This window comes from Equus asinus, chromosome 7, assembly GCF_041296235.1.
Source record: "Equus asinus isolate D_3611 breed Donkey chromosome 7, EquAss-T2T_v2, whole genome shotgun sequence".
In the NCBI taxonomy this organism is placed as follows: Eukaryota; Metazoa; Chordata; class Mammalia; order Perissodactyla; family Equidae; genus Equus; species Equus asinus.
In genome coordinates this window covers 99,444,926-99,468,984 of record NC_091796.1, presented here as the reverse complement: position 1 = coordinate 99,468,984, position 24,059 = coordinate 99,444,926, and the positions used below count along the sequence as shown (strand labels likewise).

The 24,059-nt window shown below is 57.0% G+C and overlaps 2 protein-coding genes across 4 annotated transcripts in view; one reads left to right on the top strand and one right to left on the bottom strand.

The window, feature by feature from the left end:
- Positions 1-10,345, top strand: part of ASB2 (ankyrin repeat and SOCS box containing 2) — a 43,722-nt gene extending 33,377 nt beyond the window's left edge. The window contains exons 8-10 of the mRNA XM_014832103.3: positions 5,176-5,740; positions 6,627-6,780; positions 9,687-10,345. Of these exons, the coding sequence (XP_014687589.1) occupies positions 5,176-5,740; positions 6,627-6,780; positions 9,687-9,823 (856 nt within the window). The 3' untranslated portion in view covers positions 9,824-10,345. The remainder of the gene's footprint in view (positions 1-5,175; positions 5,741-6,626; positions 6,781-9,686) is intronic.
- A 325-nt stretch (positions 10,346-10,670) lies between these two features.
- FAM181A (family with sequence similarity 181 member A) lies at positions 10,671-23,797 on the bottom strand. Of its 3 annotated transcripts, none has more exons than XM_070514228.1 (2): positions 19,291-23,797; positions 10,671-15,980 (listed from the first exon to the last, which is right to left on the bottom strand). In XM_070514228.1, the coding sequence occupies exon 2, from the start codon at positions 15,891-15,893 to the stop codon at positions 15,015-15,017; it is 879 nt and encodes a 292-aa protein (XP_070370329.1). In that variant the 5' UTR covers positions 15,894-15,980; positions 19,291-23,797; the 3' UTR covers positions 10,671-15,014. The 3 variants fall into 3 exon arrangements, with proteins under 3 accessions (XP_070370329.1, XP_044630193.2, XP_014687592.3); XM_044774258.2 differs by lacking the exon at positions 19,291-23,797 and adding an exon at positions 16,782-17,110; XM_014832106.3 differs by lacking the exon at positions 19,291-23,797 and adding an exon at positions 16,724-17,060.
- Between the last annotated feature and the right edge of the window lie 262 nt (positions 23,798-24,059).

Genomic DNA, 24,059 nt, shown 5'->3' with positions numbered 1-24,059 from the left:
GGGTTAAAGCCAGGTTCCCAGCAGCTTCTGCCACCTGGCAGGGCCCGTGGCCAGGCAAGCCCCGGGGGCTCCCTCACTCCCTGGGCATGTGGCATTAATGGCCTGCTCCACGCTGACCTCCCGTCGGCTGCTCGGGGATTTGACGTGACATTCCATAGGCGTTCTACACCCAGCCACCTGCCAACCCTCCTGCCTGTCTGTAGCATGGACAGCAGCCCCCAGCAGCTGGGCTCAGTGTCCACCAGATAGTGCCTTCTCTTCTGCACATTTAACTGGAGGGTGTGACCTTTGGGCATGGCTGAGAAAGGAGCCTGGGAGACCCCAAAGCCTTAGTCACCTCCAAGGCACACTTTCCTTATCTTCTTTTATTTCCGGTCTAGCAAAGGCACCTTATAAGAGGAAAGTTCCACCCCAGAGATAGATTTATTAAGAAACTGTTTGCATTCAAGAAGAGTGGATGCCCCAAGATTCCTTGAAACTGAATTCAGCAGGGCACCGAAACCAGCGGTTCTCAACCTTGTCTGCACATTGGAACCCCGGGGGGCGGGGGGCTCTAAAAACCCTGATGCTGCCCCCCACCTCCAAGATTTCCATGCGAGCAGTCCGCGCTGGGGCTGAGCTGTGGGGTTTCTAAAAGCTGCCCAGCCAACTTCACGGTGCAGCCCGGTAGAGAACCAGGATCTTAGAGTCGATTTTGTGGCTGATGTATAACAGAGAAGCGCATTTTGGGCCTCACTTCTGACTCCCTTGTTTTTAAATATTCTTTCTCTTAACTTCTAATTTATATTCCCTTTGCAATCCACTTAAAACTCTTCCTAGAATAAGGCAGAATAGAGAACCGTTAACACATTAAATTAAAATGCAGTTTAAAAGCACGTTCAGAAGCAAGTTAGTATCCCCATTAACTAGAAGGGAAACTGAGGCTCAGAGCTCGAGGCTTCATGGAAAATAAGAGCAGAGGTCCGGGTCACGGGACCCTTGGCCAACCCCATCCACTGCAGGACATTGGTTTGCTGCCTGCATCTTCTGGAGGAAAATGATGAAGTCTTGCATCAAAGTTGCTCAAGGCATGGTGCATGGGCCACCCGCATCAGACACCTGGGCCCCTCCCCAGACCTGCCAAATCAGCCCCTAGGTGGCAGGGCCTGGGAATCTGCATTTTTAGTGGCCGTTTGCATCCTCTGCAAGCTCTATTCTCTCTCTGAAGATCCAGAAACTTCTAGACGTGCTCACTCACTGCAGCAGGCTGCAGGAGCTGCTGTGTGCCTGAGCTTCCTCCTTCACGGAGGAACTGCTCCCCCGCTCCAGCTCCCAGCATCTCCTGGAAAAGCCGCAGACTTTACCCCGGAAGGATCCCTCACGGGCAGGAGTCCCACTGTGCCCTCGGGAACACCCTCGGGCAGATTCTCCACTGTGGAGCCTTTTCTGGCTCCAACATGAGCAACACATGGGCTCAGAGAAGAGGTAATCCCCCAACACACACACACACACACACACACGGCAGGGTTGACACAGTGCAGCTTGGCAGTACTGGCAGCGGAGCGTCTGTGGGCGGCCAGTTCCCTTGTGAAAGTCAAGTCCACCATCAAATCTACACTGAACACTGACAAAGGTCACACCACCGTGACCTGGGGACAGGACACCTCCGGGTTTGGTGCAGCAGGGCTGTGCAGGGCAACCACTGTGGTGGTCAAGATGCCAACAGCCACCGTTTACTAAGGGCCTACTATGTGCCGATGAGCGTAACGTGTACGATCTCATTTGATCCTCAAAAGCAGCCTTGGTGAAAGATGTTATTAACTTATGTTCTGTAACCTGGGCATAGCGATCCCACCTTGCCAGGTTGTTACAGAGAGTAAATGAGCTCATAGGGTCATTTGTGGGATTAAATGAGGTACAGGTGCGAAGCATAGAGCAGCGATCCGCAATATTACAGTAATTATCATTTAGGAGGGTAAAGTGCTCACAGGTCATAGGGACTCAATAAAAGGGAGCTCTCATCCTCATCAGCATCACTATTGTTATGATTAATTACCCCTCTATTAGATATAGATGTGGTTCAGAGAGGTTAAGTGACATGCCTGAGAAGGCGCAGCACTGAGAGGCAGAGCTGGTGGTGGAACCCAGGTCCACTGCCCCCTGAAGGACCCCACACTGCCAAGGACAGCCTGCTTTGGTGCAAAGCTCTCTGCTCTATTCCCTGCCGCTGGGCTTGGGTTCAGGCAGGACAGCAGCCATGAGGAAACTAGCATCCTGGGCGGGGAGCCAGGGCCTGGAGCAAGGAGAGTGGGACTCAGTTCTGGTGGGTCCCAGGAACAAGGTAGGGGCCCAGTTATCAGGACTTGGATCCAAGGCTCCAGGCCTCCTTGAAGAGCCCTGAGCTGGGCCTGCTCTGGTCTCAGGGCCTGAGCTGGCAGGGGCGGCCCCCGCACTGGGGAAAAGAGAAGGGAGGGGCAGGAAAGCGGGCCCCCCAGACAGCGAAGGATCTGCCAGGCTGTGGGCGCCTTGTTCCTCTTTATAAGGTGTGCTTTGAGCACCTGCGGTCCCAGGACCAGCCTGTGGAGAAGTGAGAGGGCCCCAGCCTGTCTCGTGGTGTCGCCCCCTCATGCTCCCGTCCTCCGTCCCACAAAATGGGTCAGAGGAGAGAAGTGGCGACATGCAGTAGGGCCGCCAACACTCCTAGGGCAGGGGGACTGGGGCATCGTGGAAAGGCCTGGCCCCAGGTGGTGTGGACACCTACACTCTGCCCTGGCTTTGCCGTCCACCTCCTGTCCAACCTCACTCTCTTCCCCACCCCAGCCTGGGCCTCAGTTTCCCCCTCTGCTGTCCAGACCTGTCTCACTGCACATCTGCTTTCAGAGTAGCAGAGTCTTACAGCAGCAGACGACAACACGAGGACTTGACCGCCTTATCAGGACGATGCTTCTGGGCCTCTCGGCAGCGTCCAGTCACATCCCATGTCCTGTCACTCTCCTTTGGCTCGGCAGGGGATGGCTGGAGACCAGCTGTGACCTGCTAGAGATACCAGCCCCGTCTGGCCGGCGGCCCCAGGCAGTCGCTCTCCCTGTTCTTTCCCGTGCTTGGGCATGTTACGGCTGTTAGGGAGCATTTGTTGGCGATGGCCGTGGTCCAGGGTGAGGCCCCAGCCCTGCCTGTGACCAGCACCTCTACAGAGCGAGGTCAGGCCTCCTGGGTGTGCACAGATAGAAATTAGGAGGCAATTAGCCCCCCGGGTGTGTGAATTTCCTTTTGAGGTTTTAGAGGCAGATTTTAGGCAAACACAGTATCGCTTACAATAGTAATACTTTCCACGGAGATCCTAGCGGGAGGTGGCTGGCATCGGATTTCCAGGAAGCTGGCAAGCCAGCACGCCAGGAAGCAGAGACGCGTGGGAACAGGGCTGGCGGCACCTGTTTGCTCCACACGGCCACCTCCTTGGAGCCCTCATGGGGATGTGAGGTCACCTGTCAGCAAGGACTGGACGGATTAGGGTCTGGAATCCTGACGGTGGCAGGAGCTTGTTCCTGCAGGTCGCAGGGGCTGGGGGAAGACAGAAAGGACAAGGGGCCAAGAGACCTGGGGCTGAGCCCCCCAGAACTGCTCCATGACCTTTGGTTAGTCACTTCTGCTCTCAGAGCTGCATCTGGGGGGGGGGCACAGACCTGCTTTGTACCCCACAGGGCTGCAGTGAAGGTAAAATGGGTCAGGCAAGTTAACGTGTGATGAAGAATACAAACCCCGTGACAGCTCAGCTGTCACCCTGCCTGCTACACAAGAAGAGGGCAGTGGTTAAGAGTGTGGCCAGGGTTATATCAGACTGCCTGGCTTTATATCTTGGCTCCATCACTTACTGGCTGTGTGTCTTTGGGCAAGTCACATACCCTCTCTGAGCTTCTGTTTCCTCATCTGTAAATGAAGATAAGACTAGGACCCAACTCACGAGGCTATTGGGAAGATATACAGTCACGTCCCGCATAATGACAATTTTGGTCGATGATGGACCACATATACCATGGTGGTCCCATAAGATTAGTACCATACAGCCTAGGTGTGCAGGGGGCTGTGCCATGTAGGTTTGTGTAAGTGCCCTCTGTGATGTTCGCACAGTGACGAAATCTCCTGACAATGCATTTCTCAGAACGTGTCCCCGTGGTTATCGACGTGTGACTGCAACAGCCTAATACAGGTGGCGTGCTGGGAGCAGCGCAGGATTCAGCAGGAGGGAGCAGTCGGGGCTCGCAGGAATCTCCAGCCTCAACAGAGGCTGGTCCACCCTCTCTGGGCCACAGGCAGGGCAGAGAGCCTGTTGAGACTCACAGGAGAGGGGGGCACACGACCTCGCAGTCACTGAGGGCTGCCTGGGGGTTGGGGCAGGAGTGGTTGGGGCCAGACACATTTGTCCAGGACGAGGCCCAGGTGGCTCCATCAGGGCCCCAGGGCAGCAGAACAGGGATGCGGGACAGCTGAGCCCTGCAGTCAGAGGAGGGTACAATCCCGGTTTGCCTCTGCTGATGTGTGGCCTGGGGAAGTCCCTCAGCCTCTCTGAGACTTGACTTTTCTCACCTGCAGAATGGGAATGCTGAGACACACTTTATGGGTTGTTGCAAAGATTAACCCCAAAAGTGTTTGTAAAGCCGTTCGATATCTCCTGGCACATAGTGAGCCCCCGGATATGGCTGTCCCTGCCCCCACCCCACCCAGGCACGGCAGGCTCTAGCTCCGAACGTCAGCACTGGGCTCTACCGCCCTCCGCAGGGAGAAGCTTGGACAGTCCTCGGGTTAGGGGGCTTTCCAGCATCTCCTGCAGATGGCTGAGCAGGGAATGGGCAGCGCTCCTTAGCCTGGAATAAGTCAGCGGGAGATTCTTGAAACCACAGTCCTCTCTGGCCGAGGCTTTTAAGAACTCAGATTTGAAGCCTAGCCCCACCTCTTACTGGCTGTGTGACTTTGGGAGGGTGGGTGAAGCTCTCTGACCCTCAGTTTCCTTCACTGTAAAGTCAGGAGAGCAGCCGACCCCCTCGCTCCCCAAAGCGGTCATTGTGGGGATGGCTGGTTCCACAGCACCCCCTGCTGGTGGGCCCGTGCCTCCGCGCACAGCAGTTGCGAGCGGCCCCTGCTGGCACCGCCGGCCCCCACCTGCCGGCCGCCCCGTGACTCGCGCATGCCCGCCCGCAGGATCGTGCAGATGCTGCTGCCGGTGACCAGCCGCACGCGCCTGCGCAGGAGCGGCATCAGCCCGCTGCACCTGGCGGCCGAGCGCAACCACGACGCGGTGCTCGAGGCGCTGCTGGGCGCGCGCTTCGACGTGAACGCGCCGCTGGCGCCCGAGCGCGCGCGCCTCTACGAGGACCGCCGCAGCTCGGCGCTCTACTTCGCCGTGGCCAACAACAACGTGTACGCCACCGAGCTGCTGCTGCTGGCCGGCGCCGACCCCAACCGCGACGTCATCAGCCCCCTGCTCGTGGCCATCCGCCAAGGCTGCATGCGCACCATGCAGCTGCTGCTGGACCACGGCGCCAACATCGACGCCTACATCGCCACGCACCCCACCGCCTTCCCCGCCACCATCATGTTCGCCATGAAGTACCTGTCGGTGCTCAAGTTCCTCATGGACCTCGGCTGCGACGGCGAGCCCTGCTTCTCGTGCCTGTACGGCAACGGCCCGCACCCGCCCGCCCCGCCGCCCTCCAACAGGTTCAACGACGCGCCCGCCACCGACAAGGCGCCCGGCGTGGTCCAGGTAGGGGGCGCGTGGCCGGGGCCAGAGCGCTTTGAAGGCAGTGTGGCCTAGTGGTCCAGTCGCTGGGGAGGCAGAAGGGGATAGCAGTTAAGGGGCTTTGGAGGCAGTGTGGACTAATGGTTAGTGTACTTTGGCGCGCGTGTAAACTAGTACTTAGCACACTTTGGAGGCAGCGGAACCTGGTGCTTCGCATGCTTTAGAGGTGGCAGGCCTTAGTGGTTCACGGGGACAATGAAATCCTTTTGGTCCGCTGGCCTAGGGAATTTAAGGAACCAACATCGGAGCAGGGGGCGGGTGGGGACCTCTGCAAAGCTGCGGGGTCCATCACTCCTGGCAAACCTGCACGTGGGATGTGATGCTGAATCTCCAGGCTCGGGATGGAGGTGAGATCAGGTGGGATAAGGACAGGTGAGCTGCAGAAAGTCAGTGACCCAGACACAGGACCTGTCCGTGGTGATGTCTTAAAGAGTCAGAACCTACAATGAAAAGGAAGTTAGAAACACTCTCCTCTTGGAGAGAATGATAACGGCTAATGGCCATCATTTGTGGGCCACCTACTGTGTGCAAAGAAAGAAATTTATGTTCATATTACTTTAATTCTCATCAAAAACCCTTGAAGCTGGTGTTATAGACCCGTTTTCTAGACAAGGAATTCGAGGCTTAGAGAGGTGATGCAGCTGGCCCGAGTGGCCCACCTCCCACTTTTGGCAGCAGCGCCTTGTGTGATAAGAGAGGAGAACTGGATCCTGGCGTGGGTGTGGCCGGGGTCTGTCCTGGGAGGTGGCCCTGCCCTCGCCTGCCTCAGGTTCTCTCCCTCCTGAGCTCGCTGGGGCGGAGCCCTGGGCTCTGGGCGTGGGTCCCAGCGCTGGCGTGTGCTCTCTTTCAGTTCTGTGAGTTCGTGTCTGCCCCAGAGGTGAGCCGCTGGGCGGGGCCCATCATCGACGTCCTCCTGGACTACGTGGGCAACGTGCAGCTCTGCTCGCGGCTGAAGGAGCACATTGACAGCTACGAGGACTGGGCTGTGATCAAGGAGAAAGCAGGTGGGGCCGCCGCTGCCATTGGAGGCCGCCCCGCCTGACTCAGGCCCTGGGGTCGGGCCTGGGACTGTCAGTGATGTTTCTTGGGCACCTACTCCGTGCCAGCTCCATGCTGCATGTCACATACAGTGTCTCCGTGACTCTTTGTTTTATAAATGAGGAGACAGACCCTCAGAGAAAGGATGTCACCGGGGCCAAGGTCTCACTGCTAGTTAGTGGCAGAGCTGGGATTCAAACCCAGGTTTGGCCAATACCCAAGTCCCTCCTCTAAATCTTGCCAGGGTGTTTTAAACGGTTCCAGCCCCCTGAAGGGGATCAGGACCTTTGGTGCCATGTTTTGGGCCATGGAGAGCGTCTCAGACTCTAAAGTGCATGTGAAGCACCTGGGCGTCTTGTTAAAAATGCAGATTCTGGGCCAGCCCTAGTGGCCTAGTGATTAAGTTTGTCCCACTCCGCTTTGGCGGCCCGGGTTTGGTTCCCAGGCTTGGACCTACACCACTCGTCCATCAGTGGCCGTGCTGTGGTAGTGGTTCACATACAAAAAGAGGAAGATTGGCAGCAGATGTTAGCTCAGGGCAAATCTTCTTCAGCATGAAAAAAAAAGCAGATTCTAACTCAGATCTGAGACAGGGCCTGAGAATCTGCATTTCAGCATGCTCCAAGGTGGTACCAGTGCTGCTAGTCCACAGACCACACCTGGAGCAGCACTGATCTAGGAGGCAGGCGCCCAGAGCTCTGGAGCCAGGGTCTTGCTGGGTGACCATGGGCAGGGCCCCCATCTGGGCCTCAGCATCCCCATCTGAACAGAGGAGGTTGGGCAGGCTCGTTGTCCAGCCCCCTCCAGCTCTGCCAGCCTGAAGTGTTCGCGGGTGGGTGTGCCCGGCACAGGGAAGTGGGGTTTGGCCACGGTCCAGCTGCCGTGTACCATGTAGATGGGGCAGCCTGGCAAAGTCAGGCCGAGCATCCCTCTTAGGCATTATGGGGCTCACCTGGGCAGGTGAGGCGTCAGCAGCAGTCAGACTGGGTACTGCAGCCGATTCTGAGAAACGGGCGCCTGCCCCGAGGAGTTCTCAGTACCCCAGGCTTTCTCTGGCTCTCTAAGTGTTTGTCAATCATGCATCGAAGAGGCTGACGGGCAGCGTCATCGTTATCCCACCGCTGCTGCTGTCCCCAGACGAGACTGTGCTGCCTCGTTGCCTGTCCACTGACTGTCCAGGTGCCCCACGCCCCAGAGCCCCGACTCTGATTTGCCAAGTTCTTCCTTAGATCCTCACGCCCCATTGAACCCAAACCTACTGTAGGGTTTTTCATTTGCACAAATGCCTGGGAAGCACTGGAATTGAGACCTTTGATAAAGTTACTGGGGAGACGCCTGGGGGCAGGTGACACTGACTTGCCCGCTCACTGGGGGCACAGCTCTAGATGCTCAGTAAACATTCCTGGATTTCGTGAATAACTGGTTGCTGTCACCATGATCCTCAGCCACTAGAGGGTGGCGCGGTCCTTGCCTAGATGTCGGCCCCACCCCTCACTGTCCTTCCTCCTGCCCTCCCTAGAGAAGGTTGTCCCTTGCCACCAGACCCGTGTCCCAGGGAAAACCTGCAGAACCCATCAGTGTGTTCTACACATTTATTAACAGGGAGAATAAGTAGTTCTTAACCAATACTATTTTGGTTACTTTAACGCCCACGCTGCGTCTGCAAACACCCTCCAGGCGCCTTTTCATTTAATGCTGTGATGTTGACGTCATTACTCCTGGAGTCAGGCAGATGGAGGCTCTGAGAGGGGCGATGAGAAGACGCCGGAGCCAGCCGGGGACGCCAGCCCAGCTCCGGTGGCCCTGTGTCCTCTGCCCCCAGTGGCCTCTGGCCTTCCTGCCCACAGTCAGCTGAGGAAGGGGCTGAGCTTCCCAGGGGGCCGGCTCTGTCCCAAGTGAGACTGCAGGGCAGTGGAAGGGTGGGAAACGTGGCAATGGGCACCTCGTGAGGCAGTGCCTGGCCTGGCCTCTCCACCCTCCTCCACGTCCCCTCTGCATCCTTGTCTTCCTGGGCGGACCTTTTCCAGGTGGCCAGGCCTCCTTGGCTTGACAGGCTGTTTCCTCCGCTTGGGAGGCCCCTTCCTCACCTGGTGGAGTCCCACCCACCCAGCAAGACCCTGCTCTGATACGCCCTCTAGTGTGGAAGCCTTCCCGGGCACTCCTGGGTGGGACCTCTGCAGCTCTGGCCAGGAACAGCGGGGGGTCAGCGTTTGTTGAATGGATGAATGAATGAATGAATGACATTCTTTGATTCAACAAACACCTTCCCTGTGCCAGACCCTGTGCCCAGGGCTGAAATAAATCACCCGGTTACTAGATGCATCAGTCCCTGTTCTTACCTCTCCCCCTGCCCCCCAGCTGAGAAAACTCCACTGTATGAGGCACCCTAGGGGGCCTCCTGGAGGAGACAGCCATGTGGGATTCTGAGACCTACTGGGAACTGCCCCCTGCCCCCTGCCTCTGACCTCTCTGCACCACCTAGAGCCCAGAGCTGAGTTCTGTGCATGGGGGCACTTAAGAGGTCACACTCACTGACCCCGTTGCTGAGCCGTGTTCGGGGTCCGGGCTGTGTATGTGGAGGAAGGAGCACAAGACGAAGGAGATGCCAGCTCTGGTCCCAGTGTGGTCCTGAGTCCTCCCCTGTGGGATGGGTTTGGTACCTGCCTCCTTGGGCTGTGCGGATCAGTGATGGGTGACCAATGGGAGGGTGCTTTGCCAGATCTTTTCAGACAGCAGGGCCTGGGGTTACGTGACCCCGCCCACCCACCCAGCCACAGCGGTGGGGCACCCCCACGTGCCAGAGGTCACAGATGCAAACCCTTTGCTGGTTGCAAACGACAAATCAGCATCTCTCTTTCCCTCCTTTTTCCAGAACTTCCCAGACCTCTGGCTCACCTTTGCCGGCTGCAAGTTCGAAAGGCCATTGGGAAATATCGTATAAAACTCCTGGACACATTGCCACTCCCAGGCAGGCTGATTAGGTACCTCAAATACGAGAACACCCAGTAACCGCTGCAGAAGGATGCCTCCTCACACTGTTTTGCTGAGTCTCAGGACAGTGGTGTCCCCAAATCTAAGCGGAGCTGGTGACAGACGAGGCTGTGGGCCGCCTCCCTCTCAGCTGGGGCAGCTGCCCTGACCTCGCCGGGTCTCTGGGGCGGAGCTTTGCCCAGAGCAGAGGACGGAATGTGTCAAGTAGGAGAAAAACGTGCTTGTTTTCAAACTGTTGAGTAGATCCAGACCTTCTCTGCCATCGGGCTTGGCAGAAGCCTCCATTCCTGGGGCAGGAGAGGGGGCAGGGCAGGACTCGGGGTGGGCTCGAGAGGGCAGGGGCCCGCGGAGGAGCTTCGGCCGGAGAACTTTTGGGGAGGTCTGCCTTTCCTGGACTGCCTCGCCGCAGAACTGCCCCGCGCCCCTCGCCCTGTGCTCTGTGACTGCTGAGCCTTCTCCCGAAGGTGTGGCCGGGTGGGGCGTGGGGAGACCCTCGGTCCCAGAGGGCTTCCTTCCGTACAATAAATGTTGCACAGATGACGCCTCGCCCAGTGAAGCCCCTCTCACCAGACCCCTCCCCAGGGCCTGAGGTCCTCAGCCCTGCACTTGGCGGGAGTGAGGGTGGGGCAGGGGCTGGGGACAGGGCACACAGACCCCTGAGCCTGTCACCTCGGTTTGGGCTTCTGAGTGTGTCCTTCATTCACCAGAAGAGACCTGATGGCCGAGGAGAGGCGGCAGGGTTCTGCCTTGTGATGGGAGCCCCCGAGGGTAGTTGTTCTGTCCAGGTTCAGTCACCATGGAAACAGGAGCATCATCACAGACAGGCTCTCTGTGCTTACAAGTCTCCCAACACCTAGGATGTCTGTCTTACACACACGTCTCCCCTGGCACTCTGTCTTCACGTCGTACTCACCCCTGTTTTGCTACAAAAGTTGAAATACTAGGGGAAAAAACAAATCTACGTACTGGCTACTCTGAGCGAGGGTGCTGGAGTGATGGCCGCCATCAACCCTTGCAAAGGCACCAGACTTCAGAGGCACGAAGCCCTGTGCCCTGCCTTGCCTCCTCTGGTCCTCACGTGGCTCTGTGGTGGAGCCAGGGGATGCTGCCGGCCTGTTTTTGGGGCGTAGCTGAGAGAGCTGAGGCTCAGCACAGTCGTAGCGCTTTCTCGTGTTCTGAGTCCTGTGCGCTGAGACGGGCACGGCCTGCCTCCGCAGAAGCTGCGGCGCTCTCTCCGAAAGGCCGATGAAAGGCACTGGAGTGTGGGCCCCTCTGCAGGCCTCCAGGCCAGGCCACCTCGCCAGGAGCCCTCGCCGGGCCCCTGCCCAGGGTCCAGAAGAGCCTTGAGCAAGGTCGAATGTCATTTCTGGCCTTTGGAAAGTGAGCATCCAGGCCAGTGGGGGAGCGCTGATGCCAGGCTCGCTCCTCTGGGGCCTTGGGTTCCTTTTTGTCATGGCCCCTGGTAGTCTTGCCGGCTCTGACACTGGGTTCCCATGGAACCAGTAAGTCCCAGTATGGGCCTGAAGAGGAAGAGGCCACCAGCAGCACTTTCCAACCACGGGTCAGACGGGACTCAGCTGACCTTGCCCACTCCCTCCAGGTACAGTTGGGAAAGCAGCTCCAGAGAGGGAAAGGCACTTGGCTTGGGCACACACAGCAGGTCCCCAGGGTTTCAGCCCGACAGTGCTAGCCCAGGGTCCCACGCTGCCTTGCTGTAGAGATCCTGAAGGAAACCTGTGTCCTCCCAGACTGGGGATGTTCAACCCAGTGCAGCGGGGGGAGGGGACCTCAGGGGAAGTGTCCAAGTGGGGAAAACCCTGCCTGAAAAATGCCTGTGCTGCCCTGGCAGCCAGGGGAAGAGGCTTTAATCTTGGCTGGGGGTGGCAGGCAGGGATGGGACCGGGCAGAAAGATGTTCAGTGCATTTGGAGTGTGGCTGGGTATCAGGCAAACTCAAACTACAGCACTGCTCAGGTCACCTAATGTCCAAGACAGTCCTAACAGGCAGTGGCCTCAGGCACTGGGCATGGTGGGGATGCTGGGCTGAGGGAGCTGCCCCCCTGGAGGAGGTGAGGCTGAGGAGGGAGGTGGGGGGTGTGGGGAAGGAGGCCTCTGTCACTGCATTCAGCATCAGCACCATTTATTGGTGGGATGTGGGGCCCCTGGGCCTGGAATGCACCGGTGCTGTATTAGAATATTGATGGACGTCCCTGCCAGTTGGTCACAGCTGCTGCTCAGGGCCGCTCCCCACCAAGAGCCTTGCCCAGCCTTGGCTTTCTCAGGTCCCTGTCCCCCCTTCCCGCCCCCAACCGCTCAAGGGTAAATGCTTGCTTGCTCCCGAGGCTCCGTTCTGATTGGTCGGTGCTCAGGCCGGGCAGGTGGTTACGTTTTTTGACCATCACCGCTGTCAAGAGGACTTGACAGCCGTCACCCCCTGCAGAGGCCGCCCCCACCCCTGCTTACCCAGCCTCTGGGAGGACGTCAGCCTCAGAGGTGTCTCACAGCATCACCAAAGCCTTAAGATCCTCAGAGAGGGGCGTCTGGCCAGTGCTGGGGACTGGAGGCTGAGGCAGGAGGGGAGCTCCTGGCTTCACCGTGAACCCACACGAGTCACCGTCTGGTCAGGCGAGCATCTGCTGCTGCTGCGGCTCCTGCTGTGGTGGACTCTTTTTTTTTTTTCAATACTGAAGCTTTCTTAGATGGGTTTTCCCCCAACTTACTGTTTCCACGCGGGGAACCATGATGCCCTCTGCTTCTGCTGAGCCACATCCCAGTGAAGCTTTCTGCTTCCAGACGAAGCCTCCTTGCCTCTGCGTTTGAGTGAAGGCATCGCCGGGGGTCCCCCGGGAAAGGCAACGCCCGAGAGGGCAGCACCCTGAGAAAACATGCCTGGCGGAGCTCAGCTCCTGCTCCAGGGAGAGCCAGTGGGTGGATGGCCTGGGTGCCCGTTCCTGTGGGCAGCCCCATTCATAACCAACACTGAAATACTGGTGTGGCAGGACCTACAGTCACCAGACACCTGGGAGAAGTGACTTTTGCTCAATGCTGCTTTTCGCCACTTGTGTGGTACTGGAGAGCCAGGCACTCACATCTTTGCCACAGCTACCCACGCGGCAGGTCTATTTTCAATCACGTTTTTCAGATGAGGAAACTTCGGCACAGAGAGGTTAGGTAACTTGCCCAAGATCACACAGCTGGTAGGGGGCAGGGCCTGGATTAGGGCTTTCAAAACTATGCTGTACAGTGTGGAGGGGCTGAGCCTCATCAGAACAGATCCAGAAGGGCCTTCATGATGACGTGCAGAGGGAGAGGAGGGCACACATCTCCTGCTGGTCCCCGTCCTGCTCACTAAGACCAGAGCAGCCTGAGGTGTGGGTCCTGGCTGAGGACTCCTTTATCCAGTGTGCCACATAATTACTCAGAACAACTCTGCCTGTGTCAAGTGGCCTTCGTGGCACTGAAGTCCTCCGAGACCATCAGACATAAACCAACAGAAACTCACTCACTTCCCAGAGCATGAACTGCCCCTCCATGTGGATGCCCCGCTCCAGAGAACGCGCAGAGTAAAAGCAGGCAGGTTAGGACGGGCCCTTAGCAATCACTAATTCTGGAGCCTTGTGTTAGGAAGGATTCCGAGGCCGTATTTGGGCCCTAAAGGAGAGTCTGTGACCAGGCGATGGTACCTGCCTTGGGTGAGGAAGGGGTGCACGTCTCTATCCTTGGTCTAGTCGCCGACTCTACAGAGGAGGAAACTGAGGCACAGAGTGGGGATTAACTTGTTCAACATCATGCTGCTGATTAGGGTACCATGGCCCCAGCCAGGGCTGCCCCCTGCATGAGTCCCGGTTGTGAGAACCGTGCTTTGATGACGTGAGCGGCTCAGCACCCCTGGCAGGTGCATGCGCTCTCGGCCATGGAGCCACACTGCACACAGCAGAGCAGGTCCTGGGCCAGCGTGCGGGCGGAGGCCCCTGCAGTGGCTTTGCTAGCTGGGCGTTATTGGGGCAAACCCAGGGCCTCTCCCTGCCTCCAGCGCCCCCTCTGTGCGCTGTCACAGACAGAGGCCCTCGTCTTTCCACTGACAGGGCGCCTCATGTGTGGGCACTGCACCAGGCCCTGGAAGAGAGCCGTCAGCAGAGACCCTGGGAATCCGAATTAGCTAGAGATTACTGCTCCTTGTTTTTGTTTTGCCCCTGGACATAGAAGCAAAGATGATGTTTGAAAGAGAAACAGTTGTGCTCCAATGACCGGTTATTTCATCCACTAGGGGCTCAGCTCCTGTTTGGCCTGATTGCCCCTCTGACCAGGGTCGGGCATGCCCGCCTTGGCACAGCCGTAATCGGAGTGGAAGGCACGGCAGAGGGACCATTCTCATCCCGCGCCTCATCCTGCAGGTGGGACAAGGAGGCTCCAAGAGGAAAGGTCCAGTCGCACATCCCAGGGCAGAGCCAGGACCACAGCTCCGCCTCCCCGGGTCCCAGCCTCCCTGTTGTCCAGAGCAGGTTGGACACCCCAGGGATCCAGGCCCCACCAGCCTCTGTCCTCTGACGCAGGCAACCAGAGCATCCTTCCCTGGCGGCTCGCGCTCACTCTCCTTCCTTTGACTTGAGCTCTTGGCCCCCAGAGCCCATTCCCAGACGTCTCATAGGTCTGTGGGCCACTCCTGGTCTCCCCCACAATCAGTCACCTCCATAAGTGGCCCTCCACCTGGACACAGCCAGCATTGCTTAGGCCTGGGGACCACTCCACTTCCTGACACCCGAAATGTGGAAACTGCAAAAGAAATGTCTTTATTCTTTTAACCTTCTTAATATTTACAAAGAACAAAAAGAACAGAACTGAAAATGGCTTACACAGTGGGTGGCAGATGAACAGATGTGTAACTCTGGCTTCTGGGGTGGCCGGCAGGCAAGGGCAAAGCCCCATCATCCCAAGTCTGCGCAGGGATGGCGGGACGATCTGTCGGGCCCTGGCCTGGTTGGGGAGGGGCCGACCACGCCTGCCCCATAGCTCCCAAGGCTGCAAGGGCTGACTCGGAGACTGCCTGAGAAGCCCCTGCCCCAGGCCTGCCCTCCCCCTCCCACACATACACAAAGGGAAGGCTCCCAAGAGGCTACACTGCCGCCCAGCCCACCCCTCACACGGAGAGCTCCTGGGGCCCCCGACACCCCTGCAGGCTGGAGGTGGGGACCGAGGCCCTCCTGGCCGGGCTAGAGGTAGCCAAAGACGTTGAAGATGGGCGGGGGCACGGCCGGCTTGGTGGGGATAGGCTTCAGGACCACGGGTCTGTACACTTTCTGCCCTGGGCCACCCACATCCTTGCAGAAGTGGGCCAGCTCCCCTGGGGAAGCTGGGCTTTTCCTCCAGAGGCCCAGGCTGGGGACCGGGCTCTGAGGCAAGGCCCCTGGAGGGCCCGGGTAGATGGGCTGTCCATGGTACTGGAAGGGGCAGCAGCTCCAGGCATTGACACGGCCCACCAGGGAGACCCCAGGCATCTTGAGTGGCTCCTTCTCAGCGGGTGCCCTTGGGGATGCGGGCACGGGGGCCGTCTCGGGCCCCACAGGCTCCAAGCCCTTGCAGTGTTTCTTACCCTCATAGGGAGGTCCCTCCCTGGGGCCCAGTCCCCCCTCCAGCCCCAGGGGGTAGCTGTGGGTGGGCCGCGGCTCTTCCCAGAAGGAAGCAGGCAGCTGTCTTTTCCTCATGGGCACCTGGCCAGGCCTGGCAGCTTCTGGATTCTGCCCCTGTAGGGTCTGCTCCTTGGAGAGACATTCCTCCCTGTAGGGGTTCCCCAGAGCCTTCTCCGTCCAGCCCCCACCCCCGCCAGGGCTGGAATCCTGGCCAGCACCCAGGGGCAGCCTCCCGGGCCGGTCCTCAGGCCCCCTTTTCAGGTGAGGCTCGGCTCCTCTGCCGGGGAGGCCCCGGGGGAGCCGGGAATACTTCTGGGAGAAGCGTTTGAGCTGCTTCTGCAGGTACTTGCGGTGGTCCACAGAGCGGCGGCAGGGCGCCGACTTGTCCAGGGCCGCCTTGATGTCGCTGGACGCCAGGTTCACAAAGTTCAGCAGCATCTTCACGTCACTGTCGGATGCCATCACCAGGGGGCCTCTGCACGGAGCTTTCCATGAAGAGGGTGGGTTCTGCGGGGGGCTGGCAGCTCCAGAGAAGGGCACAGGGCGGACCTGAGGAGACACATAGGCCATTGGAGTCTCTGGGATCAGCCACGCCCAGCCCTCCCCAAAGGCCGCATGGCTGCAGACAGTGGCCCCAGCCCCAGACCCCTCAGCCCTAAACAAAGTCCTGGGTAGTGGGATTCCCACTCAAGCCGCCTAGCACTTCCTGAGCGTCTGTGATGGGACAGGCGCCAACAGAACCTCCTGTAGTTTTCTTGGGTCTGTGGCCCTCCACTTGCAGCTGAAGCTCAGAGAGGTTGGGGAACTTGCCCAAGGTGACCCAGCTACAAGTGTCATCCCTGGGGCTGGAGCGCGAGTCTCGGCGCTCCCAGCCCACGGTGTCTCCCACACAGCATGCTGCCAACGTGCACAACTTGCCAGCAAGGTTTTTACTTTCTGAGCTGAAGCGACTGCTCCGTTTTCAAGCAAGGCCAAGCCCCCTCTCTCCCTGGGGGCCCTCTCCTCCTCCCGCCCCCGCCCCAGCCCTCCTAGCATCAACCCCCCTCCTTGGTCCCCACGCTCCACCCCCAGCTCTCACGCAGGACAGGCAGGTCCCCTGTCTGGCACTCAAGCCCGGGCCTGCCGGGCGGGCTGGTCGCAGGCTGTGGGCAGCAGGACGCCCCCGTAGAAGCATCTGCAGCAATTTCATGCCTCCTCGGCCGCCACCCGCAGCACCTCACCCCTCCCCCAGGCCCCAGCCGGCCCCACGCCCCCACCCAGTCTGGCCAAGCTGCCCGGGCCTCCACACTGACCGAGGGTGCCGGGCCCCGGGCCCCACCAACGTGGCCCGGCAGGTTCCCCGCCGCAGACCTGGGCCGGGCCCGGCGCGGCCGGCGAGCTCCGTGCGTCCGGCTGCAAGCGGTTGTGCAGCCCTCGAGTGGGTTGAATGGAGACCGAGTCCCGGGAGCTGGGGGGCCCCTCAGGCCAATCAGGAGCGCCTCTCCAGATACAAAGCATCCCAATCAGGCGGCAGCGCCCCGTTCCCACATTCTTTGCCATCACAAATTGTCACCATGGGGACCATCACAAAAAAGACAGCTCCCAAATGCAATCATTTCCCGGTAAATTTCTACCCTTCAGCCCCACTCTCTCCCTCGGCTTCCACGCCCCTCCTCCCCTTGACCTCGGTTCCCTGGTTTCTCGAGGGGGCGGGGTGTGTGTGTGTGTGTGTGTTTAAAAAGTCCAGGACTGAGGAGGGGCCGGGCCCAGAAGAGATGGGCCTGCACACCTCCCCCAGACTCCGGGCCTACAGCTGCCATGCTCCAGTGCAGACAGACAATCGGACGGGGTAAGCCGGGCGGGCTGCTTTCCCCGCTGTCCTTGAGTGTTGAGTGGTGCTCTCCTCTCTCTCTCCCTCTCTCTCTCCCTCTCTCTCTCCCCATTCCCCCTTCCCAGGCACAGGGCCCTGGGGGCCTGTGAGCACACACACTGCTGTCTGCTGTCGGCAGAGGTAGCGGAGGCAGGGCCCTCTAGCGAGGGGCTGGCATATCCATGGGAAGGCAGCGGAACCCTCAGGAATCTTGTCTTTATGTTTGCTTCCTCAATTGAGCTGCACAAAGCCTGAATTGCCCATTCAGCGCGGCCGGACAAAAGGTTGGCGGTGCACGGTCCCCTTGCATTTGTAGTCAAACAGTTAGGGACTTAAATCGAGTCGTCATGATGGAGAAAGAGGTGGACAAAGCCCATAGAATTGCCATCAGCAAACATTTTCCTGTGTCATATTAGCCAGTCTCCATGGCTCCCCCTGGCCCGGGGACAATGGCACAAGTTTGCACACTTGGCTACTGTCACCGTGCCAACGCCGGCGGGGCCGCAAGCAGGGCCGCTCTGAGCAAGCAAGGGAGCCCAGTGCCGCTGGCCGTTGGCCCTGCCCACCGAGTGGCCAGAGGGAAGGTGAGGCGCGGGCGGAGGGCGGCTGCCTGGGAGATGCTGATGGGCGAGGCCTCCATGCCAGCCAGCCCGGGCGGCCCCTCCGCCTCCCGCCTTTCTCCTCATGCTCTGCCTCCTCTTTCCCGTCCTCCTCTCCTTCTTTTTCCTGGCCTTCTCCCCTTTCCTCTGCCACTTTTTCCTCCTGTCCCCTGGTTGGTCAAATGGCTGGTGATCTATACACCAATCCACCTTTTTGCACCACCACCTAAAATGCCAAGGACTCCTCTCTGAGGTCTCGCTGCCCAGATGGGAGCACCAGCCAGGCAGGGGGCCTCACCCAGGAGCGATGGTCCTACCCCCTCCTGCTGGCCAATAGGCAGCTGCTGCTGGCGTGAGGCACCTGCCTGTGGTGGCCTGCCTCCAACCCACCTCCCCCTCTGGCCTGAGGCTCCCTAGAGCCCAAATGAAGGGTTTGGAGCAGACGGCCCAGTGCAGACACGCGGTAACTCACTTTAGGCATTTAGGAGCGGGTACAGTATTCTCTGTGCCCCCTTCCCCTGCAGCGGGTGTCGGGGAAGCGTGGACTGAGATGGAGGTGACCCTGGACTGAAGCATCCTGGATCATTGGCCATCACATGGCCGGGAGGGTGGCCCCTACCTGCAGTAGCCTTTGTGTTAAGTGGGAGCCAAACCATCTTCGTTTTAAACCCATGAGATTTGGGGATTGTTTCTACAGCATAACCCAGCACACCTTAACTGGCACAGGCAGGAAACGCCCTTTCTGCTCCAAGCACCCTGCACACACAGCTGGAGAAAATGCCCCAGGTCACCAGGTTAGGCTCCCGCACGACTCCTGCCCGGCACGGGTGCCTGCTGCCTCCTGCTGGAACCAGGGTGCACAGCCACAAGCACGTTCGAATCTCTCCCGAAGCCAGTGTCGGCCCACCACACTGCCTTCTCCATCACTCCCGGCTGGGACCCTGGTCCCAAACCAGCCGGCTCCATTTCCACCCTGGCCTCCTGCTCCCGGCATCCACTTATGTCGGCCCCTCTTGCTGGGACACCCTCTCTGTTTGAAGAGCATGGCGACGTGCTTGAGCCGCTCCACTGGATCTCAGCTTCCTCTGAGGCCCCAGGGCGCCTGAAGCCATGTCAGCCCGTCCTGGTGCTGCCTGCTTGTGCCGGCCTCCTCCCACTTCTCAGCCAATAATGTCCCTAACAGGTCGGCCAGCTCCACGGGGCTCAAGTCCATATCTTAAAACATCCTCTGTAGCTCTAAACATGGGCTGTTCTTCCCATGTGTTCTTCCCACTTTTTGAGGAAAGAGGGAAGGAAAGAAGAAAAGAGGGAGGAGAGGAAGAAAGGGAAGAGAAAACTGGAACGAACAAAACTGAGGCTTGTTGGACTTGTGCAAAGAGCCGTGATGGACGATCGCACACAGAAGACGCACCTGACCCCGCGACTGCTCGGTGAGGGGGTTATGGTGGCCGTGAGGCTGCGTTACTCTCCCAAGGCCTCACTGCTAATAACTGGCAGAACTTGAACCTGAAGTCGGGCCCGTCTGCGTGCAAAGCCTGTGTGGCTCCCGTCACCCGTGTGGCTTCCCTGAGCTCCGACCGAGTACCGGGCACTGAGTGAGTGCTGTGGGGTTGGAAGGCCTCCCAGACCAGATTTTCTGCATAAGTCCTGGGTTCTGCCCTCTGTCCCTCCGTGAGGACGGGACTCCGCCTTCTGACTCAGCAGCATGGGAGCTGGCACTGCGGGAGGTCAGTGGAGGGAGAGGAGGCAGCTGGGGCTTAGACTGGGGCCCAGGAACCTGACCCATGGCCCCACACTGACCTGGTGACACCCCAGGCCTCAACATTCGACCCTTGCTGGGGAGGCCTCCTCTGTGTTTTTCTGGCCATAGAGACAGGTGGAAAAACATCAGTAATAAGAATTATGCCTGTTCTAGAGAGCCCTTTCACAGTCATTCTCTCATGTGGTCCTGCCTCTGGGCAGGGAAGAATTTATTTCCCTATTTACAGTTGGTGACACACTCAAGGACAAGTCTCAAACCTCTGATTTTTGGGCCCAACTCAGGGCTGCTGAGTCAACTCTGTCCTCTCGGCATTCTTCAAGGCCCAGCTCAAACATCCAGGAAGACTTCCACCAACTCCCAGCATTATATGTGATACCCTCCCCATTGCTATGTTTATGGATTCAAAGATGAAGTCTAACCTCCTTAGCTTAACACAGAAGGCCCTTTGTAATCTGACCCCTACTGAGGCCTTGCACAGAGTAGCTTCTCACTACAATGTTTCATGAATTAAATACTTTGCCCATTCCACTGAATACAATTCTTCCTGTGGACTGGAAACAATCGCTTCCTGTCTTGTTTTTTCGTTTATTGTTTGTCCCAATCAGCCAACTCAACCTGGGGGAGCCACATGAGATCAGAGAACTTGTCTGCTAGTTCCTCTCTGTATCTCCAGTGACTAGAATGGCCTTGGCACAGAGCAGGCCTTCATGAAGGACCCTTGTGGTTGCTATGGCTGTACCTAATGCTGAATTGTCTGTGTTCCCTCGGGATTGCGGGTGCCTTGAAAGCAGGAGGCACCGTTTCACAATGGCGTCCCCTTGTGTCAGAACAGGGGTTCCAAAAAGCTCCATTAAGAGCAAGGGAGCTGTGTTGGACTTGACCTTGAGGGTTCCTTCCGACCTCCTCCTGTGGCTGCCGTGGACCTCCAACACTCAGGCGGTGCTAACCCGACCTCAAGTCCATTCACACCATTCAGCGTCAGGGACTCGCAGCCTCGAGTCCACTCCATTCAGCACCTGCCATGTGCCAGCGCCCAGCAGGGGCGGGGTGGGCTTCCCTGGCTTGCTCTTCTGTTCCCGAGGCAACTTGTTGGAGGCAACGGCGACCTTGTCTTGATGACTGAACAGCTGTCTTCTGCCCACCCCTCAGGGAGGCAGGATGACATCCTAACTGGCTTCGATTTCCCAAAAAGCCACTCGGAGCCACCCGTCCAGAATCTCTGGATGTCGTCTGACATAATCCACTTCTAGGATCTAGCCCACACAGGCGCAGGCAGAAACCAAAAGCAAGAGGAGGCTGTGTGACAATGCCGTGCACCGGCCAAGCCCCACGGGAACGGTCATCTGGGGTGGCGGGCTTTCAAATTGCTTTTATGCAGAGAAGCCCATTCAAAAAATTATCATGTGGGAGTCCAGTATGTAAAACAGTGACAGCAATGTGGTGAGGACAGATTTATTTTACACCCGCAAACGCACGCTTTCCACTTATTTTGCAAGCAATGAATTAGAGCAAGGAGGCTGTTTTGGTGGCAGAGAGCTTCGAAATCAGGGGCGATGGGTTACGGTCTGACGTCAGCCGTACTTTGTTTTGGTTGCAGAGTATTTAGAAAATCTTGATTTAGAGAGAGAAGCAGCTGCAATGGTAATTTTTTTTTAAGCATATCTCGCAATCTCAGGATAGTCCTCGAATGAAAAGGAATCGTCTAAGAAGCTTTATTAGCTAGTTCCCAGAGGAGTCAGCCAGTTAGCTGCCCAGGTTAACCAGTTGGCAGCCAAGGGTGTCAACTTGTGAGTTAAAAAGCGTTTGAGTGTGTGTTTATTTGTTGGCACAGTTTTTAGAATGGAATATTTTAAGTTGCCAAAAATAAAATTTAAGGGAAATTTTACATTTCCACGCCTCTCTAGAAAGTTCCAGAAGATGGGTACCTTCTCATTTTAGAGGTGAAGAGAGTGAGGGCCAGATAGTGGTGGTGATTCAGCCAGGGCGACAGAGCCGGGTAGACGCAGGAGGAGCCCGCAGCTCTGCTCTCCCAGCGGCCCTGTGTGCACGCCGAGGCCCAACAGCGACACTGTGGCGCTCAGAGCTCGGGTCCACTCAGCACTTGCCCCTGATGGGAGTAGGGAACGTGTATTAAGCTGTTTGTCCTTCCCAGGTGCCATGATCACTCTCTTTAATAGATAAGGAAACTAAGGCACAAATCATCTAGGAAACTTGCCCAAGGTCCCCTGGTCTGTAAGTGACGGAGCTGGGAATGCGATGCTGGCAGCCAGATCCAGACCCTCAGTCATGACCCTCAGATGCTGCTGTTCTCTACTGATGACGCTGAACCAACGCACAGGCACTCCCTCCCTCCCAGGGCCTTTGCTAGCCCAGGGACGCCACCTGCCCGAGGCCCTCATGGTCCAGGAGAGTTAGGTCCCACCGCCCCCGACTCAGGAAACATACAAAGCCTACAAGGTTGGGGGCGGGGCACAGCAGCCCAGCGGGCAGCTCTGTGGACGTGTGGTGCAGACATCACAAGACGATTTATGTAACCTCTTACATAATGGGAATGTTGCTACCCAAGGCCAGCCAGAGGCATGCTGTCAGCTGTAATCAGGGCAGACAGGCTCCCGCTTCCTTGGAATGGGAGGGATCGAGTCAAAATAAACCCCTTTGACTGCCAGGCCGAGGGCTTCCTGCTCTGGCAACCTCGTCTCACAACCTAGGCTGAGCACCAGCCTGGCTGTGTCCTCAGAGCAGCCAGAGACCTCGTGATGACCTGAAGAAGTCACAGCCCAGCTCAGCCAGTCCCTGCGCCCCTGGTCACATCCCAACAGCAGTGATAGAGACAACAGTCAGTGTGATCAAGTCTCATACTGGAAGCAGTTTCACCGCATTGATACAGTATAGAAGGGAGACTGGCTTTGGAGATAAGATCTCTGAACTCTGCACCTACCTGGCTGTGTGATCTTGGGACAGTCACTCACCCTGTCTGGGCCTCAGTTTCTTGGTTAGATCACATCAGCAGTTCTCAGCCTCCATGTTGCACACATGGACACTGGTGTGGGGCTGGTGCGTCACAAGTCGGTGTTACTTATAAAGGTTCCAAACTTGGCAACTGATGCACTTTTTCCTAATATAAATTAGAGCCGATTCAATGTAACAAAGCCAGGTGAACCTCCTTGCATTCCCCTGTGGGTTCTTGAAAGGGATGTGAATGAGCTGGTAAGTCCCAGGACCCAACTCTCCAGGAAGAGAGGAAGCACATCAGATTTTCATCCATCTCGGGGGGAGTCTCAAGACGGGCAGGGTTCAGGGAAAGAATTTTATGCTGAATGAGTGCTGAGAGCAGACATCCGTGCCTTGCTCCTGATCTTAGGGGGAGAGCACTGAGTCCTCCACCATTGAGTACAGTGTTAGCTGCAGGATTTTGGTAGATGCCCCTTATCAAGTTGAGGAAGTTCTCCTCTATTCCTAAGTTGCTGAGAGTTTTTATCATGAATGGGTGTTGAATTTTGTCAGATAATTTTTCCTTCATCAATTTATGTGATCACGTGGGTTTTCTTGTTCAGCCCCTTGACATGGTGGATTACAGGGACTGACTTTCAAATATTGAACCAGCCTTGCATTCCTGGAGAAAACTCCACTTCGTTGTGGTGTATAATTCTTTGTATGTATTGCTGGATTTAACTTACTAATATTTGGTTGAGGATTTTTTGCTGTTTTCTATGTTCATCAGGTATATTAGTGTATTGTTTCCTTTTTTGTGCTGTTTTTGTCTGGTTTTGGCATCATGGTAATACTGAACTCACAAAATGAATTGGGAAGTATTCCCTTCTCTTCCTTTTTTTTTTTTCCCCGGAAGACAGTATGTAAAATTGATGCTAATTCTTTAACTGTTTGGTAGAATTCTCCCATGAAACCATCTGGGCCTGGGACTTTCTTTTTTGTGAGGTTTTCAATTACAAATTCAATTTCTTCAATAGTTACAGGATTACTCACACTATCTACTTCATACTGGATGACCTTTGGTAGTTTGTGGTCTCTGAGGAATTGATCCATTTCGTCTAAGTTGTTGAATTTATGTGCATAGAGCCATTCATGGTATTCCCTTATTATCCTTTGATGTCCGCTGGGTCTGTAGTGCCATCCATTTCACTCCTGATGCTGGTGATTTGTGTCTTTTTTCTTTTTTGACAGCCTTGCTAGAGGTTTATCAATTTTATTGATCTTTTCAAAGAACAAGCATTTCATTGATTTTCTCTATTGTTGTCTGTTTTCAATTTCATTGATTTCTACTCTTTATTATTTCCTTTGTTCCTCTTTCTTTGGGTTTACTTCTCTTTTTTTAGTTTCCTGAGCTTAGATCATTGAAATTTTCTTTTTCCTTTTTCTTTTCTTTTCTTTTTTTTTTTTTGCCAAGGAAGATTTGCCCT